This window comes from Malurus melanocephalus, unplaced genomic scaffold (assembly GCF_030028575.1).
Source record: "Malurus melanocephalus ecotype Western Australia unplaced genomic scaffold, MMel_1.1 scaffold_54, whole genome shotgun sequence".
Classification (NCBI taxonomy): domain Eukaryota; kingdom Metazoa; phylum Chordata; class Aves; order Passeriformes; family Maluridae; genus Malurus; species Malurus melanocephalus.
In genome coordinates, this window is record NW_026623286.1 from 198,180 (window position 1) to 217,983 (window position 19,804).

At 36.8% G+C, this 19,804-nt stretch overlaps 1 protein-coding gene across 2 annotated transcripts in view; it reads left to right on the forward strand.

The window, feature by feature from the left end:
• FOCAD (focadhesin) overlaps window positions 1–19,804 on the forward strand; it is an 88,863-nt gene that overhangs the window by 38,487 nt on the left and 30,572 nt on the right. For both annotated transcript variants that reach the window (XM_057365539.1, XM_057365542.1), the window contains 8 exons: window positions 942–1,072; window positions 2,735–2,861; window positions 7,794–7,928; window positions 8,318–8,368; window positions 10,018–10,101; window positions 11,261–11,393; window positions 14,161–14,349; window positions 14,587–14,708. In XM_057365539.1, the coding sequence (XP_057221522.1) occupies window positions 942–1,072; window positions 2,735–2,861; window positions 7,794–7,928; window positions 8,318–8,368; window positions 10,018–10,101; window positions 11,261–11,393; window positions 14,161–14,349; window positions 14,587–14,708 (972 nt within the window). The remainder of the gene's footprint in view (window positions 1–941; window positions 1,073–2,734; window positions 2,862–7,793; window positions 7,929–8,317; window positions 8,369–10,017; window positions 10,102–11,260; window positions 11,394–14,160; window positions 14,350–14,586; window positions 14,709–19,804) is intronic.

The following is a 19,804-nucleotide window of genomic DNA, read 5'->3' on the forward strand; positions in this document are numbered from 1 at the left end:
ATAGTATGTCCTTCATGAAACCTTCTTTTCATTTCATGAGACCTCAGACTGGGATTAGAAGAAAAGTTGTTCGAAGGATAGCTTTCTGCTTTTCTTAGTGTGCAATAAGAACATGACCTTAGTGTGGTCGTTTAACCCCAGCCAGCAACACAGCCACTCACTCACCCCCACCATCMACTGGTGAGACTGGGGAGAAAATCAGATGGGTAAGAGGGAGAAAGCAGGTGGGTTGAGCTAAAGACARTTTAATGGGGAAAGCAAAAACTGTGCACGCAAGCAAAACAAAAAAAGGCATTCATTCACTGTTTTCCATTGGCAAGCAAGGTGTTCATCCATCTCCAGGAGATGGATGTAATGTATCTCCAGGAGATACATGTAATGGTGGCTTGGGAAGAGAAATATCATCAATCCAAACATCTCCCCTTCCTCCTTCTTCCCTCCACTTCATATCCAGAGCAAGATGCCATGTAGTCTGGAATATCCTCTTGGTCAGCTCAGGTCACCTGTCCTGGCTGTGTCTCCTCCCAATCTCCCAAGCACTTACAAATTCCTTCCCAGCTTGGCAGTAGGAAAGTAGAAGAGGCCTCGGCTGTGTGTAACAAAAACCTCTCTATATTATCAACCCTGCATTCAGCATAAATCCAAAACACAGCCCCATACCAGCAAAAAGAAAATTGACTCTACCCCAGATAAAACCAGTGCAAGTTAAGTGACAATAATTTGCTTCTCTTTTTTTTTRAAGCAGCAGTAGAGATTTGGTCTGCAAAAACCAGTTACATCTCAATGAAGCATTAGAGTCCAATAATGAAAAAAAGCAAAATCTGGTATTCAGTAATAAAAATCAAAGTAGTATTTAGAAGTCCCGTAGAAGTGCTACCAGTTGAAAATCCTGTCATACTTTTGAAGGTGCGATGATAATTTTAAAATGAAATCTTTTCTAGGATCGAATTTACCCAGAACTGCAGAAGTTCTTGGCAATGTCTGATATGCCCTCTGTGTCTGTTGACAAGGATGCTCAATGGGAAAAGTTGATTGCTAAAGCCGCTTGTATAAGAGATATATGTAGGCTGAGGTAAGTGCAAATGTTACCCAGCTTGCGTCTTTGTGAGAGAAAACAGCTGTTTTCAGAGAAGCTGCATCATTATTTTTGCTTACTATRTTACATTAACTGTGAGTAATATTTTTATGGTTGAAACACTGACTCAGCCATTGCTAATCTGAGTAGTAAGAGCTACCCCAGCTAGCAAGTTTGGGTTTTTTTGTTATGACAAATAGAACACACGTATAAATGCTATTAAAATTAAATGGTCTTCATCCTGGAAAAAAATATACATCCTATACTGATCCAGGATAGAAACTTTAGGAATAACACTTTCAAATTAGAAAAARGTAGAGATGAAACAACAGAAGAAASAGCTAATGATCTCTCTGTTGATCTGGTAAAAGAAATACTGAGTATTTTTTCTGAAAACCGTATTTTGTCACATGAAAATTGTTGGTCTTTATTCAGATATCATATCAGATAGAACACCATAGTGCAAGTCTATCTAGATAATACATTGGACCTTTCCAGCTCTAACAATCCATGAATAGCAATACTTTATAATAATTTACAGTTCTTGTAAAGATTATTTTTAAATGCATAAGTATTTACTTCCTGATTTTATGTGCATAGTATCCTCTTTTCTATTTGTCACCTATCTCGGGTTCCAGTTTTCCCTTTTTTTGAAGGTCAGTTACTAATAGCTGAGAAGATTCATGTATCTTTTAAGTGTCAACTAAAGAAACAAGTTCCTAAGGAAAATAACTTTTCCTTTACCTCTTCAACCTTCTTCTGTTTTGCCAAACAATATTTTTCAAGAATCTTTTTAAAAGTTAAAAGCGAGAGAGAGATATCAATGCACCTGTAATACTCTTTTTGCCAGAGATATCTCAATGCACCTGTAATTCTCTTTTTGCCAGATAAGTGGTATAGTTAGAGTTCAGGTGTATGCACTTTTAGAAATTATTTGGAAGAAAGTGTGAGCAAACTGGTAAGTCACAATTTAACGTGCATATAAATCRTCTACCAGATACCATTTACCACAATCTCTCACAGAGATAGTATAAGGAACTGTTGAACACCTTGCCCACCACAACCTAATAAAACTCAATGGACAATAAGAAGACTGGAAAGCTAGCAAGCAGTCCATGCTATCACTCATAGAAAGACAATTGGCATTGTAACAGGAAAAWAAATCGGAAACATGTAGCTGTCTGATGTAAGAGGGACAAAAGGCCTTTGGTGCCAGAATCTCCACCAATACACAGTAGTGACTACTTGCAGGAGACTGCCACAAAGAATCATAAAATAGTGTTTTTAATAGTGCATTYAGGTTTTCGTTCTCCCTTCTTGAATGGTATAATCTTTTCGTGTACACAAAAAGCTTAGACAAAACCTACTATAACTTAACCATTCCGTGATCTTTTGTTTGGAACTTGATGCCTACTGATTTCATTCCACTCAGCCTTAAGAGCTCTCTGTCATAACCTCCTTGCTTTTTTTTTTTTTTTTTTTTTTTTTTTTTTTTTTTTTTTTTTTTTTTTTTTTTTTTTTTGTGTGTGTAACTCCCAGTTCTAGGCAGTTTTAGTTGTCGCTTAAACAAAACCAGCACTTTATAAATTTTTGTGTATAGATTATAACCTGTGTGTATGTCTGAATATTGCCTTCTGTCTTCATGTTTTTTACCTTTAGACCATATCAGCATGGAGCAGACATGTTGGCTGCAATTTCCCAGGTATTAAATGAATGCACAAAACCTGATCAAGCTTCACCGGCTGCCATAGTATTACAGGGTCTCCGGGCACTTTGTGAGGCTGAGGTAAGATTAAATTGGCTTGTTCTTGTATTTTGAGGTTTGCTTCTGGTTCATGAACTTTTTTACCAGATTTTTTTCTAAGAGTACATTGAATTGCTGCAGTATTTCTTTTTCTTCTGACAAATTTAATTCCTCTCTTCCAACCTAAGTTAATAGTTCCTAAGAAATTGTACTGTGACCTACCACAGAAGGTCAGCCCTTCAGTGCATGGGCTGAAATTTTAAATGAGCTTTGCAATTTGTTTCAAAGACATTCTCCCATGCTTCTTTCCTTGAAATGGGAAAAGAAAGACTGTTTGGTACATAATTTTGATTGGCTGAAAAAACAAATAATGTAATTTTTGTATCTTCTTACTGGTCTGCCCTGCTGGATGGCATTCATACAGTGTAACAGATAGGGAGAAATCACCAGCAGCTGGGAGGCTTCTCTTTTACCATAAGGCATTTATGACTTACTGCTGAAGAGGACAAGTAAGCTTTGAAACAAGCTGCCCAGAGAGATTGTGCTGTATCCATTCTTGTAGATTTTCACATTCCTTTCGGACACAACCCTGAGCACCTAGATCTGATCTTATTGTAACCCTGCTTTGAGCTGGAGGCTGGGCTGGAAATATCATGATGTCCCTTTGAATCCAAAGACTACCATGATGCTGTGTTTCCACAGTAACATTCCAAAWGCTGTCGTGCAGGCACAGACTTGCTGTGAGTCACACTACTGACAGTCTCTGTACTATACAGAGAAGTAGAATAATTATATTGTTCTGGTATATTTGATTACCCACTCTCTGCCAAACAGCAATTTTAGGTTTATCCACTAACTCACTTTTGCYGGAGTTTTTGCTGCAGGAAGGCCAGCCATCCCCATTTGAAATCATTCAGCAATTCAAGAGCAATATAGTGAATCCAATATAACTAAAAATCTTCTGCTGCTAAGAAACAATTTATTCAGGGTAGTTTTTTGTTTGCTTTTGGTGTGGAGTTTGGCTCTTTGAATAGATTCTTTGAATGGTGGTGTTGGTATTGAATCAGTGTTTTCCCAGGCTGGGTTATATTTAGACTTTGTCTTGCAAGCAGGATTTGGACGCATGATAAATGTCACATCCTACTATAATAGCCTCATTGGAGAGCAGTTGTATACTGTACCAGTCTTGATGACTGGAGAGCTAAGACTACTCAAGATGGAATGAAGGAAGTGCACAGGGAAGGRGGAAAGGAAAGATGGAAGGACAGACTTTGTGTATGATACCAATTTTTCCTGACTGAATTCAATTCGCCTTATTYCCCCGACTACAGTATTATGTTCTGGGAGACCAAATCTTCCACCTAGCTATTCTGAAACTTTAACAGGGCATTCTCTTGTGGTTTGGTAAGCTGGGTAGCCATTTGGGTTAAGTAATTCTGTCCCTTATTTATTATTTTAACTCTAGTCTGCAGCGTAGAAAGGACATAATCATAGAGATTGGTTTTGTTTTGGTGTTTTCTGTCTCTGCCACTGACTTAAAGAAAAGTGATAAAATCTCTGAGCTTTCCATGTGCAGCTGCTTAGATGTAGGATTTTAATCAGCACTTAATTTTCAGTCAGCCTCTGAACCAGAATAATRAATTACATTTTCATATGTATAGTGTTGACTCAATTGGTGATGGAACCCTATACATCATGTGGCTTTGTCATGGCTGAATTCTGAGAGTCTCAGAAAGGCTCCTTTGTAAAAGTAATGTGATAACAAAATGTGCCGTAACRTTGCTTTCTCTTTTTTTGGTTGACTCTTGTGTAAGAGTAGTTTTCCRTTGGGCTGACTGGAGTAATTGTTTTGTATGAAGGTAGTGGCTTTACTCAAAGTGCATTCATATGAATGTGTTAAGAGTATAAGCTTAGCTTTTGCAGGACTTGCAAGAAGGGTTCGCTGCTTCCCTCCTCTCTTTTTTTTTTTTGGTAGGTGTATCAAAAGATCCTTTATCAGTAATGCACAGTGMCTTGTGCATCAAGAATGGAAAAAACACATTTTTTGCCAGAGCACATTTCCTGTTTCTCAGCATGCAATTTGTTTTTTCCCCGCTGGTTTCAACAGAAGCTGATGTACTTTATATGAGGCTATGCTGGCATTTAATTGATTTCATGTATCAAGTACAGTATGCAAGCCAAGAAACATTCAAGAATAAAATTGCTAAGCRTAATGTTTAAATCCCCTGTCCATTTAAAGGCTGTTGTTCTCTATTCTTCTCCTAAGAYTTCTCACCCACTTTGGACAGTAGGTCACATGAAGCAAAAATGCTTTGTCTTTCCTCAACATGTGTAAAATTTAGCTTTCAGTTTTTCACATCTAGCAGTTAGTGTTTTGTGCAGTGACAAGCTTGCTATTATGAAATAAATTTTAAAAATAAAAAGAAAACCTAAATATAAACCAAAATGTATTGTACCAAAAGCATTGTGTGTTCGTTAATGTCTCCAGATGACAATGATACATTAATTTGAACAAACCAGAATGAAAAAAAACACACAACAAAAAGTGAAAACAGACTTAAGAACTTTTACCAAAGTATGACACTAGCATGTCTAGGTCTGTAGACACACCTTTTCTGAATAGCACCAATTCTTTTTTTTCAGATAGTATTTGGCATACCAGTGTTATAAAGTTCTCTTATGTTGCTAGTTTTCTAGAGTGTTTTGCATTTTCAGAGGATAGCTTTGTCAAGCTGAGCAGTGTCTGTGGAATCATAGACTTATCCTTGGGGATTCATGACTAGCAGATAAACTTCATCACAAGATGGTTGCCCATTTCTCCAGGAAGACATAATGTCAAGGTTATTACTGCTTTTATAATCTTTTTTTTTTGTTTACTGTGGGCTTTTATGGTGTGTAAAGTACCAATTTGTTGGAGTTTTCTGTAGGACAGCTGTTACATTGCAAGTCTAGAAAATTCCTTCTGAAAAGGAATTGTACAGTCTAAAGTAAAATCTGAAACTTCTGTTAGAATGCTGACTATTTTTGAGGCCTTTTTTCACCTCATAGCTGAAGTTGGAGAATATGTGTGTTATTATAGGAAAGAATGAAATTAGACRTGCTTGGCTAGCTAATGGTTTGTTAGTCTTTCTAAACTACAATATCAAATCCTGTGAAGACACAACTTAGTTTCTCTATGCATTGATACATGTTGTGTTTTCCAGACARCTAATTCATTACAAATTAAACATATCTAGATAGTTGAGGAGGAACTTCTAGTGCTAATATGTCTATCCTTCTGAACATTGGAAGAACTTTTTTCTTATTCTTGCAAACAGTCTGTTTTGAAAGAATGGGAAAAGAGGTATCATTTTCACTTGGAATGTTATCAGATGAGGTCTTTCTAGCCATCAGTGGTTGTTACCATGGAAACACACTCATGGGTTTGCTATTCCTGAAATGGATTCAACTTGAAATACATCTTTGGTTTTTTAAACTGCGCTCTGAAATGTGTTTTTTACTTACTGAAGTGACTGCTTAATTTGGCAATTACTTGCATTAAGTTGTACCAAACATTCTATTTTTTCAGCACAAAATAGCACTAAGACTACCTTTCTTAATGGCTTTGTGGAGTATCTTCATAAAATATACCTTAGTTTATTTCATTACGTAGATCCATTTGTATTTCTAAGTGTCTTAGTTTTTCTAAGCTTTGTTGTAATTTTATATGCCTGAAAGACATTTTCATGGCATTTGCTCATACTGTTTAAAGTTTTGATTTGCAGTTTTTCCCTTTAGAAAAGGCTGAAAATTATACTCATACTTTGCCATTGCTATTTTTAATTTTTTGTCTAGACTTTGGTTCTAAGCATACTTGGTGTGGAGTTTTTCTTTGTGTTGTGGTTCTGGGGGGTGGGGTGAATAGAGTACACTTTCTTGGGGTTTTTAGTTTTGTTTGTTGGGKTTTTTTTGTTGTTTATTTGGTTTGTATTTTTTCCTGTTTTGTAGCCTTTGTTGCATTGRAGCCTGAAAGACAAATGGTAACAACAGATAAATTATAGACAGAATTGGTTTAGGTATGGTGGCAAAATTCTGAAATGTTAAGTTTTCCACAGGTAGCAATATTAAGATTTGATGAAATACTATGTGGGAATTACCATGTTTTCAGGAAAATATGTAACTTGTTACCAAGAGAAAGCTGGGCAACTGAAACATCTCTCAAGGAAAAAGGAGGATGTTTTAGTACCAATATTGCTGTCTAGTCAACACTCATGAGAAATTTGACCACTACTTTTTATTAAAATAAAAATTTTGTATAATTCTTCAGCTAGAGCTGTACCATTGACTGAGCATTGTACAGACMTTTTCAGTGTCTGGRAATGCGAAATGTTGWACTGACTGCTTGTTGAGTTGCCATKCAGATCTTGAAAGGTGAAAAGAAGCTGGGTAAGACTTATATTGTTTCCAGGAAGGGCTATGTTGGACCAATATGAGTCCTGTTGTGCTGTAGTTACAGTGTGCATTCAATATTAGGTATTGGTATTTTTATTGTAGTTTGACAGTTTTCAACAATTTCTGGRTTCCTGAAGTTATGTGTTTTCCATTTGTTCTGCAAATTTTTTGGACTTTGATTGTTTTTAAAGATTAAAGGCATTTTATTTTTGCGGGCTYCCAGCAAAAATAGATACCTCAGTTGCTTCCTCAGCTTTCATCCTGTTTAATTCCAAGAGACAGCTTGCTTTTAAGATAATTTGACCAAGTTAAGCAGAGCAGTAATGTTGTATGAAGATATGTGTACAGCTTTGTGTATTGCTAACTGTTAATTCCTACTGCGTATGTTATATACAGGTGAATTTTTAACATGCTTGCTTTTTTACTGTTTATGAACCATATATTAATTCCTGTTCTCAGGAAGGAAGAGCAAGGAAGAGCRCTGGAAAGAAATGGTTCCGTTTGGGATAGCAATTAGTAATGATTCATCCCACTTTCTTCCAGGTTGTTTGCATCCGTTCCACATGGAATGCTCTGTCRCCAAAGCTCAGTTGTGATACAAGACCCCTTATTTTAAAAGCGCTGAATGAATTGTTTTCCCTGGTTCCCTCATTGACAGTGAACACAAAAGAATTTGAGGTATGTATTATGGACTAACATGAGTTTCTTTTAGTGTATCTCTGTATATGAATTTTAAACGAGCCTGCTTGATTTTGATGTCTCTAAATTGCACCCACTGCCTAGTTCAAATTAGTCAAATGCATGTTTCATACAGTGMCACAGTTTTCATTTGCATTAAGGAGTCCTGGGAGATAGGTTGGAAATTGCAGTGCAAGGTTAATCCATGGTTTTCCTCTCACAGAATGTGAGGACATGTGAATGTGCTTGGAGTTCAAAGCTGCACCCCTTCTACTTTCCTAGCTCAGTGTATGCTGATTTGGTAATAAGTTGTTTCTGGTARCGGCCTCTATTTTAACTGCTTATTTGGTCAGAGAAAATGTAAATGCGTATTTCCTTTGTTTTTGTAGAAATTCAAAGCTCAAGTTATCAGCTTCCTTTGGAACAATACACAAAACAAGGTAAGTAATACAATTAAAATATTCATTTCTGATACCAGCAAMTGGATATTAGGTTTTGTACTTTTGTTGTTTTTGTTGATTAACACTGTTTCTGAAGCAGTGTACTACACATTAAAGATGGTAACTGAAGGTCCTAACCTCCTGCCGTTTTTAAGGAGAATTACAACACAAACTCTGTAGTAGTGTGACCTCACCTCGAGACCTTTGTGCAGTTTTGGGCACTGCAACGTAAGAAAGGTATTAAACTCTTAGAGAGCATCCAAAGAAGGCCACAAAAATGGTGAAGATCCTTGAGGGGAAGCCCTATGAGTAGCAGCTGAGGTCAGTTGTCTGTTCAGCCTGAGGAGATTGAGGACAGACCTCATCTGAGTCTACAGATTCCTTGTGAGAGCAAGAGGATGGGCAGATGATGATCTCTTCTCTCTGCTAACCAATGACAGGACCCAAGTGAATGGTCTGTAGCTGAGACAGGGGAGGTTTTAGGTTGGATATCAGGCAAAAGTTCTTCACCCAGAGGATGTTTCCCAGAGCACTAGAACAGGCTCCCCAAAGATGTGGTCACAACACCAGCTTGATAGAATTCCAAAAGCATCTGGACCATGCTCTCAGGCACAGGGTGTGACCCTTGAGGATGGTGCTGTGCATGTCCAAGATTTGGACCTGATGATCATTTTGGATACCTTCCAACTCAGGATATTCTGTGATTCTGTGAAGCTAGTTGGACTTTCACTGGAAGATTTCAGCCTTGACATGGTGAACCATTCTAGACAAAGATGGAGCTATGACAACTAACTCAATTCATTTGTGAAGTATTGTAATGTAGTGGGAATGTTGGACTATCATCACCATGAGACTGGTGGAGTTAGAGTATTTTAATTTAAGATAAAGACTTCTGTCAGCCTGTTTCAGTGCATTTTTCAGCCCCATTGTTAATCCCAAATGGCAACTAAGTACCATACAGCTACTTATTCACTCCCCTCCCTTGTGATGGGATGGGGATGAGAAGTGGGGAAAGGTAAATCCCATGGGTTGAGACAAGAACAGTTCAATAAATGAAATAAAGTAACTATGTAATAATAGTAATAATAATAATAACAATAATAATAGTAAAGAAGAGGAATATAACAAAAAGAGAGGAATAAAACTCAATTATAGACAAGTGATGCACAAATGCAAATGATGATACAAATGCAGACCACCCAATGAGGAATGCCCAGTCTATCCCTGAGCACTAATGTATACCCTTTGGTCTGTTCTGGTCATCTATCTTGGCCATACCCCCTCTCAACCTCTTGTGCACCTGCTTACTAGCCCATGAAGCTGAAAAGTCTTTGATTTAGAGTAAGCACCTGTTAGCAACAGCTGAAACATCAGTGTATTATCAACAAGATTCTCATAGCATGGATATTTCTACCTAAACTACCCTCAGAATGCTTGTTATCAAGCCTAGATAATTGGTTTCACTACTTTACATTGTGTGTGTAAAAAGTAGGCAATTGAGAGTGTGCCTGAGGAAAATACTGTTACTTTAAAGTATTTTTCGGCATTCAGTGGTTATTTGATAAGCTCTTTGCATGTGGAGTTTCCAGTAGTTAGCAATACTATATGCTGTATTTGTGATTTTCTTTTTCTTCCTATTAATTTTCTAGGACGCTCTTGTAGCCATTTCAGCCTATAAATCACTCTCATCATTTGGCTCTGAAGAACATACAATTCTTCATCTTCCTGAAAAGGTAGCCACATTATATGTTTAATAGTAAGCACATCGACGCTTCCATCTGACATGGGTTATAGACTCTTGAGAGGGAAACCAGGCTTTGTGCCTTCTCTGCCAGAAAACCAGGAGAGAGAGCCTCCTGAAGGAACACAAGCTCCTGCTGGKGACGTGAGATGATATCATGTGTGATGAGCATACCTAAGACTTATGAGCAGGGGAAGGCACAAATGAAACTTAGTGAGGGCTAAGCAGTCTTTTGGTAGTTTTTCTTATTTTGTTATTAAATTAGCAGGGGGGGGTTGGGCAGCTGGTTTGCATTTTATGCTCTTCTGTTAATGCTTGCAATTGAGGTGGGTTTTTTTTCACATTRTACGAGAGACAGTAGGCAGTACTCAGTAGTGGTCCATACTGTAGTAGTAGTCCATAGTGAATCCTTGTGAAGCATAGTTAATCCTGTGGCTTTACAGTAAAGATTTTATTTACTGCTTTATTAAAAGATGGGCTCCATTTGTGTGTTGTAAATGGCTGTTGTGAAAAGGATGGAATATGCAACTTCAAAGTTGAAAAATATACTTTATATGAATCAATGAGAAGAGTTTGGCATAAACCTTACAAATGAAAAATGTGTTTTACATAGAAGACTACAAGATAGAATAAGGGAACTATATACAAACACTGCTGCAAGATTAAATCTTTCMCAGTAGTAATGATTCTTTATTATTGGTGCAGTTACTTTACAGTTGTTAGAAAATGATTTCAATGTTTTAATTGAAAGCAATGTAAAGATGTTTCAGTTTTTCGAATTCCAAAAATGAATATGACACAAAAGCATTCTATTTATATTAAAGTGMCAATACAACATAAAACATTTTTAAATCAAAGAAGAATCAGGATAAAAGTAAAGTTTTATGAATATTAGTTCTGCTGTATCAAGATTAATTTTACTATTACAAATACGTATTTACACACCCTTTGACTTTTATCAACCAGTGTTGCCATTCAGTCAGGTAGAAGAAAAGCTTTTATTCATTTAGCTTCAAATTTATGGAATGGAGTGAAAACAATGAAATAGGGAACTTTTCGTATTTAGTTGTTATTTTTGACACTTGAAATCATGAATGGTAGTGGGGATTTGGAATTTCTGTGCTGACACTCAATTTTAAAATATATTTCAGGCACGACCAGGAGGCGACTCACTGGAAGAGATAGACATGAATGAAGATGAAGAGGATCAGGAGGCAAATCTATTTGTTCCAGGTTCTTCATATATCAAGCTGTTGTCTCTAACACCAGCTGCTGTTTTAGAAGGTATAATATATCCAGTATTTGAGTTTGCTTTGCAGATATGTTATCACGGTGACTKTACAGATAGGTGGATGTTTTGTATTGGAGTGTTACAATAAAATGCAGCTTTTTTTTCCTTAACGAATGATGGGAAAAAATGTAAAGTAAAAAATCAGAGGAAAATAGAGCTCAGAATCCATTTCTTGGAAAACAACGTCTGATGATGGGAAAAAAACGTTTATAATTAAAAATTCTTAATCTGTCCTAAYGGGAAAACCAGTTCCTTATTATTTACCGCAAGTACTCATTGTTTCATCATGGTGTGACATCAGTGGGGAGTGAGCAGATGTTTCTAAAGGCAACTCTTTATTTTAGTCCAGGACAGATAAAAGTAAAATAGTGTTTGTTTACAGAATAGGGAATCTTAATGGTATGAGAACAATGCTGTACACAAGATCTGCTTCACTGATTAAGGTATCAGTGCTATGCTTAATGCAAAATTGTAGTGATGCATATTGAAACTGAAGTATGCTTCAACAGATAGCCTCTGGTGGATGTACTTGTTGGGAAACCTGTGCAGTGGAATTCCCTTCAGTATTTGAAATTTTTGCCATTCATTTGATTATATTCAAAATGCTCTTTCACTTAAAAGATTTGAGATTCTGTACCAGGATATGATAGAAATTCTACACTTTCATTCTTTGTAGAATATATGGGATCTTGATGTGTGATTGCAGTCTGTAAACATTGCCATGAGATAATAGTAGAGATTTCTATTATTTTTCCCCAGTGCAGGTTCCGAGAAAAATCTATTAATCAAACTGTGCRTGCTTTGGCATGTGGAGTATGTGCAGCCTAACCTAGAGAGACTTAAATATTAAATCCTTGAAGCTGTGTGGGGGAGAATGACATAATGTAGTTCAATGACTGAGAATGATGTATCTTGACAGAAAACTCRGTCCATGTAGTGAATCCTGAGATAGCCAACTTTCTAGGAAAATGGGAAACCAAAATGGAATTTAAAGGGAATAGACTGAATTCAGAGATGCAGCAATCAGGCTGGTATCAAAACATAGTTGAATCCAAACAGTCACTGACCAGTTTCTCCTTCAGAGATGTCTTCTAACATTGTTAGTTAAAACAGTGTGTGGAAAAGCTTTGGCAACTGGCTAGTGTGGTTGGTGAGAGTTAATTGCTTCACCGAAGGAGTATGAAATTGGATTAATGAGGCAATGTCCAAGACAGGCCAAAAGCCACAGAGTCTCTGTTATATGGGACCTGAGTCTGTCATCTCATCTGTTGGAATTATGGTGGTACATGTTGTTTAGATTAATAACATGTAACTGCCTTCATGAAGCATTGGAAAGTGGAGCTTTAGGTAGTATTTTCTCTCAAACTCCTTTATAGTTGATTTGTCACTTCAGTTTTCATATTGTTTCTAAGTATTAGATTCCCAGGATATGAAAAGGCATTTGACAACYTTATTTTTTTATTTTAATAGTTTTTCATCCTGGATGCCTGAGACATTTCTCAAACCTGGTAGTCAGAGAATTAAAAGTAATCCGGAAGAAGAGCTATAAATTTGATATCGTTGTTATTCTTAGTAATATTGGTAGTATCCTTTCTGCAAAAGGAGATGATGATAATTACAATAATAATWATARTAGTAATTATAGTAGTAGTAGTATATAAAATAGTATAATAGTAAAAAATAGTAATAATAGTAGTAATAATAATAATGAGATGATAATAAAAATAAGTAATATATTGTTMATGTGATGTTAATTGCCTTTGTTTACCCTCAGATTGATTTCAGACATTGAAATACCACATTTCTGGTATTTGCTACACATCTAGTTGTTTCACTTAATTAATYCAGGTTTTGTAGATTGAGTTAAAATTGTCAGTCTAGAGCCTTGGCTTGTCCTCTGCCTGAAGAATTGCTTTTGAATAGCTTTTATTTATGTCTTTTGGCATAACCAGCAAATGCAGTAATATGACAGCAGTGATAAGAGGTCTGTGTCAATGTGAATAGTTTCCAGCAGAGGAATAGCTCCCTGTTTCAGTAAATTTCTTCCCTGTTGTGGTAGCCACAACAAATATATATATATATATATATATATATATATATAAATACCTTTATAATGGAAAGTCTTTATAGAAAGTCTAGAGCAGGTAGGTGGATAGTGTTTTCATCCCAAATATGTACTCTTCTGAAAACACTGAAGAGTTGAGGGTTGAAGACAAAAACTTTCAGTTTCTGCCTATRTCACTGCAGTCAAAATTGCTGACTGCGTTCTGTGGGTTTTGTTTGAAGAACACTGGCATTAAGGTGGAATAAAAAAATCTCCAGATGCAGGTGCTCTTCCTGACATGCTGTAAAAGCCTCATTTAGACTGCTGCTCCACTATGTGTCCTGTCAGCATATGCTGCTGTTACTGTTAGTTTTGTAGCATTCAAACAATGCAATTAACAGCTCGTGAAATAGTTAAGACTGTACTTCTTTCCAACCTTAAATATACCTGCATCAGTTTTGAGTAAAGTAGCTTTATACTGGAACTTCCTCACATTTCTTCTTATTAGCAAATTCCCATGATTTTCAGCAATGCTGTTTACCATTTCATTAACACTACAGGTGTAGAAAAGAAATCCCCAGGTGTAGATGTCCCTCCTTCCCATGCTGCAACATCAGATTTAGACTGCTATTCCACTGTGAAGTGGGGTTTCCAGTCTCTGTCATCAGACTCTCACACTCCCTTTTCTCTCCCTTCATTRTATTTACTTCACAAAGCATTTGAAGAGTTTGCAACATCACTGGTGAAACAGGAGATGACCAACATGCCTCGTGCTGTGTATCATACTGCCTTGAGAGGAGGGACCACCCGTTCAGACCAAGGGAAGACAGTCGCAGGTGTTCCAAATTTCTTGCTGAAAATGTATGAGAGGAACAAGCAACCAGGCATGACGCCAGGCCTTGCAGGTAAGTTGTGGCTTTCTTGAAGTAGACAAGTATGCATGTTTTGACCCAAAGATTTCTATTTATCTGAAAGTGAATCAGGTTAAGAAAAGATTTTTTCTTTATGCCACTTAAATATGCTTGCATATTCTTTTGAATTGTTGGCGTTATTGAGTTAACCTTACTTTGTTTTGGGTTCTCCCTTGTCTCTGGGTGAGTGTTGGCACTGACCTTTCTGTTCCCCTTCCCTCCCTCTTGAAGCTGGCATGTTGCTGTGTTTTGACCTCCCAGTCCACATGGGCAAGGATGGCAAGCCCATTAATCGATTTTTGGCCAGCAGGGGCCGCAATTTCCAGCAAATGTTGGTCGCCCTTATTCATGAGGTAAGTTGTTGCTGGCTCTTCACTTTTCAGGAGTATTACATCTCCTTCCATGCCTTAGTATCTCATGTGTTTATGCTCATTAGTTATTGGAATCAGCTAATGATGGCATGTATGAATGTATCTTATTTGACTGAAGTTGTCGTGAGGGGCAGCTAGAATTGTAGAATCAATCAATTCCAACCATGAGCCAGGCACCACCACCATGGTCACCCAGTCTCACTATCTTGAACTGAACAGGTAAATGCTTTTTTTTTTAAGTGCTCACTGCTGAAATGCTTCTTCTGAAAATCAGAAGAACAAAGAGAAGAAGACCTTTGCCTTTCTCTGCCTTGCATACTGCTATACGTATATGCCTGGTACCTGTCATGTGTAACCAGTTGTAGGTGAAGAGGAGGTCTGAACAATGATGGGGCTCTGTGGGGAAACAATWTCTATGTCTTGCATTTTATTTTGTCTCTTCAATGTTTCACCTCCCTGACCGCTGAGGCTTGTACCACCGAAACCATACAGTTACCTTTGGTGTGATTTTAGAAAAATGGCATAAAATAAGCACTCACATAGTCATTATGGAAAGTAAAGTGCTTATAATTATGTCTGTCAGAGAATTTAGAATTATGATACTTTTATGGTTAATATCAAAGTTCATCTCTGAAAATTTTGGACAGTAAGGAAAAAAGAGTAGTTAAAGTGGATCCAGGAAAATAAGTGTTCCTTTCCTAATTTTATGCCAGTGGGAGCAGTTTTTAACACAAGTGTGTTGAACTCTTTAAGATAAAATAATTCTTTCAATACCGTAATTTTCTATTTCTGTGGGGATCACTTACATGCATCTAAAGGGGTAGTCTGTGTCCTAATTTTATTTTGTGGCTGTTGCCCAACAGATGTGAGGCATATCTGCTGTGAAGTTCCTCTGTGATGCTGCTAAAATCACTGATATCAAATATTTCAGTTACGTATGCAGGATTTGGAGAGTTTTCTGTTTACAAAATGAAAGGCTGACATTAGAACACAGGCATGTTATGGGGATCCTCATCCTGTGAGGCATCCACATGGCTCCATCTGRGCTTTGCTCTCAGGTTCTCCTTCATCATGTTCACACTGGGTTTSTACTGGTTAACTCCCTCAGTCTTTCTGGAGCAAGCAAACCAGTTGCCTTTCTAACAAATGTGCCTGCAGTGCAGTTTGACTGAAATTTCCAGTGAAATTGTGTAAATGCATGCCATGCTGAAGTAGACTGCTTCTTGCTAGTACGGTCTTGTGGCTCTTTATTATCTCTCAAATACTTCCATGTGCTAGCATACACATACAACTTCTGCTCTCCATATAACATCTTAACCATTTTGGTCCTTCAGGACTGAAAAGGCACAAAAACAAATAATCATGTGTTGTGGCCAGGGACACGCCACATGGATCCCAGTGGAAGTTATACCAGGTGTACAAGGACAAAAGCCAGTCTGCACCAATTGCACTGGGGTATAGAAATCCATCCCTGGCTCTGTATTATGAAGTCAATGTCAGTGGGATTATGAAGTACTGCAGATGTCAAGTTCTTTTCTCAAAATAGAAAAATAAAAAAAAACACCCTTGAACACTGATCTCAAGATATCTAACCATGTAGCAGATTTAATRCATGTTTTCCATCTTGACATCTTTGCTGCTAAAGAACAAAAGCAGAAGCTGGAGATAATACACCTCATTATTACAGGAGTGTAAGTTAATGAATGTTTTCTAATTATTTGGAAGCTCCAGTGGAGAGCACCAGGTAAAGTCCACAGGGACATTTCATATGTCAGAGGAACAGATTTAGAATAATGAGTTATGAATGAAGCATGAGCTTCCATAGTCTCCAGAAGGAAAAGCTCTGCAYTGTATGTGATTGCTTCATTCAGAAAGACCTCAGTTCAGTGACAAAGGTTCTGAAGAAAAACATATTTAATTACATTATCATAAAAGACATTTATGGAAGTTTTGTATTAGTTGAATTRCAGTGGGATGAAGATCAGTTCTGAACTATGGTGTTGTAAACACTTGTCTAYTCCCCTACTAAAGTATCAAATAAAGTTATGGTTAAAAAAAAATCAACTTGTGTGTACTAGCTGTGATTATAAAATACAGCAGCACATCCAAAATTGACTTTTCTTGTGCAAACAWGCCGCCTTCATAGAGACACAGACTTAAAATGGTTTGTTGGACAAAACATGAGGGTTTTATTGAATATGGTGAACTACATCACATATGTGAATACAATACAGTGACTGGAGACAGAAATATTTTAYCAATACTTTATATTTTTACTCAGTACTTTACAAAGTCAATTGATTGAAGGTATAGTAAAACTAAAAAGAAATCCAAATATGTTTATATTTTAAAGCTAAACACAAAATCTCTTCAGACAATACTAACTGCACCTTTTCAGAGAAAATCTGCAGTAACTATGAAATTTTGATAAAAAATCAATCTTTCTGTTTTCATTTTAAGAGCCAAAGCTTTTTCTTGCTTTTTTTCCCTTCGTGCGTAAAGACAAGTTGGTGTTAGGATGATCAGAGAAAAGGTGTTTAGGCCTTTGGCTAGATGAGAAGCAAATCACTGGGCTCATCAAACTAAATTTCATGCCTTAATGTTTGGTCCTCAGTGTTCTTCTGAGGAACAGAGTTTAACAGCAAAGACAGGGAGCTTAAGGTATAAAACTGCCAAATTGGTCAAAGAAAATTGTGTTAGTAGGACCTAGGCCTATCTTATCCTTGCAGTGGCTATGGGAATAAACATGTTTTTGTAAAATCATTGTTTCACAGTTCAATGCAGCACATTAAGCAGGTGTTTTAGGGAGATTAAATTACCAGAATTACACCTTTTTGCTGCTGCTTTAACTACATTTTATTTTGGAAGAGGTAAAAGGTCATAGGGGTTAACCTATATAGTGACTCTGTAAGTAAGGAAGGAAATATTCTGTTAAAAAGAAGTCTTAGAGTTGCCTTTGAAGCTTTGAGATCTGCATAAAGTTTTAAATAAAGTCTGAGGTTGATGTAAGCATCAAGAAAATTCRGTTAATTGGGAATAGCAGGTATCTATTTATTTTATCTTGAAAAATCTCCARTAGTTAGCATTTTCTTAGTTAGGACTAAGCAGTCACCACCATACTGGGGTAATAATGTTTTTATTTCTTCAGTTGTTTGATCTATGCTCACAGCTGTAAAATATGAACCAGGTTATGTATCTGTCTGTTTCTGTGTGCATAGTTGCCATTATTGCACTTAGAATTTGGCAGATGGGGCAAGGTGAAGGGCTTAAATACATGTTTTATTTTTATGACATTCTTTATGTATAAAACGGTGAGGTCTGGTATTCTGCTACCACAAAAAAAAAGTTATATGCTGTTTGTATGCAGAGGAAATACTTTCTTCTTGTATGTTTAAAAGTCTTTAAAATGTACAAGTAATAAATACCTGGGTCTAGTGGCCATTTCGATCTAACAGTAACAGCAGCAAAAAGATAATTTACTATTCAGCCTTAATGGGCCAGATTTAATCTATCACCTAGGTGCTATTCTAGCTGAGGAATTGGATGCATCTCTGATACCTGTCAACAGGATCAGATTAAGATGCAGAAGGGGTTTTGGATGTTATTTGAACAGGTATTTGTTCAAATATGGGAAGAAGAAAATAGTTCAATAAACTGTGATGTGCTTCTAATGCTGTATTGCTCTTTAGTGGTCACTGGTGAGTTGAAAGAAGATCATAGTTTGCCCAGAAATGGGGATGTGCTGTTTGATTGGTTATTAAACAGAGCTTGTTAACATCTCTCTTGAGTTAACGTTGCTATAGTCACGGTGGTCAGAAGTTAGTATAGACTATGGGATTTCTTTTTTCCTATGGCTGCCTGGATCACACTGTACAAGAWGTCCCCAAATAATTACCTGTGATTGTTTCAAGTTTTACAAGTAATACTTCATAGAAATTCATAGGAATAATTTCTCACCGAGTTCACTTAATCTGTTGTGAAGATGACTGAGGATGAATAATCACATGTTCACATGTATGATTTGTTTTAATGATTCTGTTCATGTGAGTTTTGYGTTTAAGTTATTAGGCTTTCAGTTAGCTATCCATCTTTTGATTCTTTAGTGGAGGTGAAGGGGACAATTCACCCTGCATGCAGAAAGCACAGACAGACTGCTGTTGGCAGACTTGTGTAGTAAATGGTGATATTGACACTCTGAACCACTGCAGTTTGTAGGGTTTTTTAAATGGAGAATGGTCTTGCCTTTGCCTGTTTCTCGATGTGCAAGTGCTTTCTATGTGTTGGAAAAAGCACAAGTTACTTTGTTCTATTCATGGGTCTTATTTACAGGTACAACTGCAAAGTTGAGTTGCAGGGGTGAGTTGTGCAATATTAAATACCTCTCTACAAGTACTAATCGTGTTAGGCACTCTATGTCCTCATGAAAGAAGCATTCCCTGCATATCTTTTCAGGGTGTTCAATTAGATGTGCTATGATGAAGTGAATCTTTGAAAAGTAAAGTGAAAGCTCTTTCTGTGCTTTTCTTTCCTGGTTTGGTTTTGATGTTATCAAGATACTCAAGAGCTTATTCAAACCTTTTATGTGAAGTACGTTAAGATGATAATTGGATTTTCTGGAACAGAAATCATTGTAGTGTATTCTTCTGTGCCTAGATATTTCAATGGGCGTRGTTCGGAATACAAACTAGTTTGTGCTGGTTTCTACTATTAAATTTACCAAGTGTATTTCCTTCAGTGAAGAAACAGTATTCAAAATTAATTTTCTGACAGATTTTTGTTTTTCTTTTCCTTGGTCTACTGTGCTTTGGAGAAAGAATTTTTTTTCTCAAAAAGGAATGTTAAGAGGTCTATTTGGAAGTATATGTATGCAAGTATGTTAAAAGGAACCTCTAGGCAAACTCTAAAATTAAACAAGATGCTGCCTCCCTGTTACATTGATTGAGATATGTAATCCTAGCCTTATGTATAAAATCACTGAGGTGGCATTTATATGGYCCATATGTGAGCAGGGCATTTAAATACATGCCTAAACATTTCACTGACATAAAAGTATTGTCCCAAACACAGGAGTAGTATCT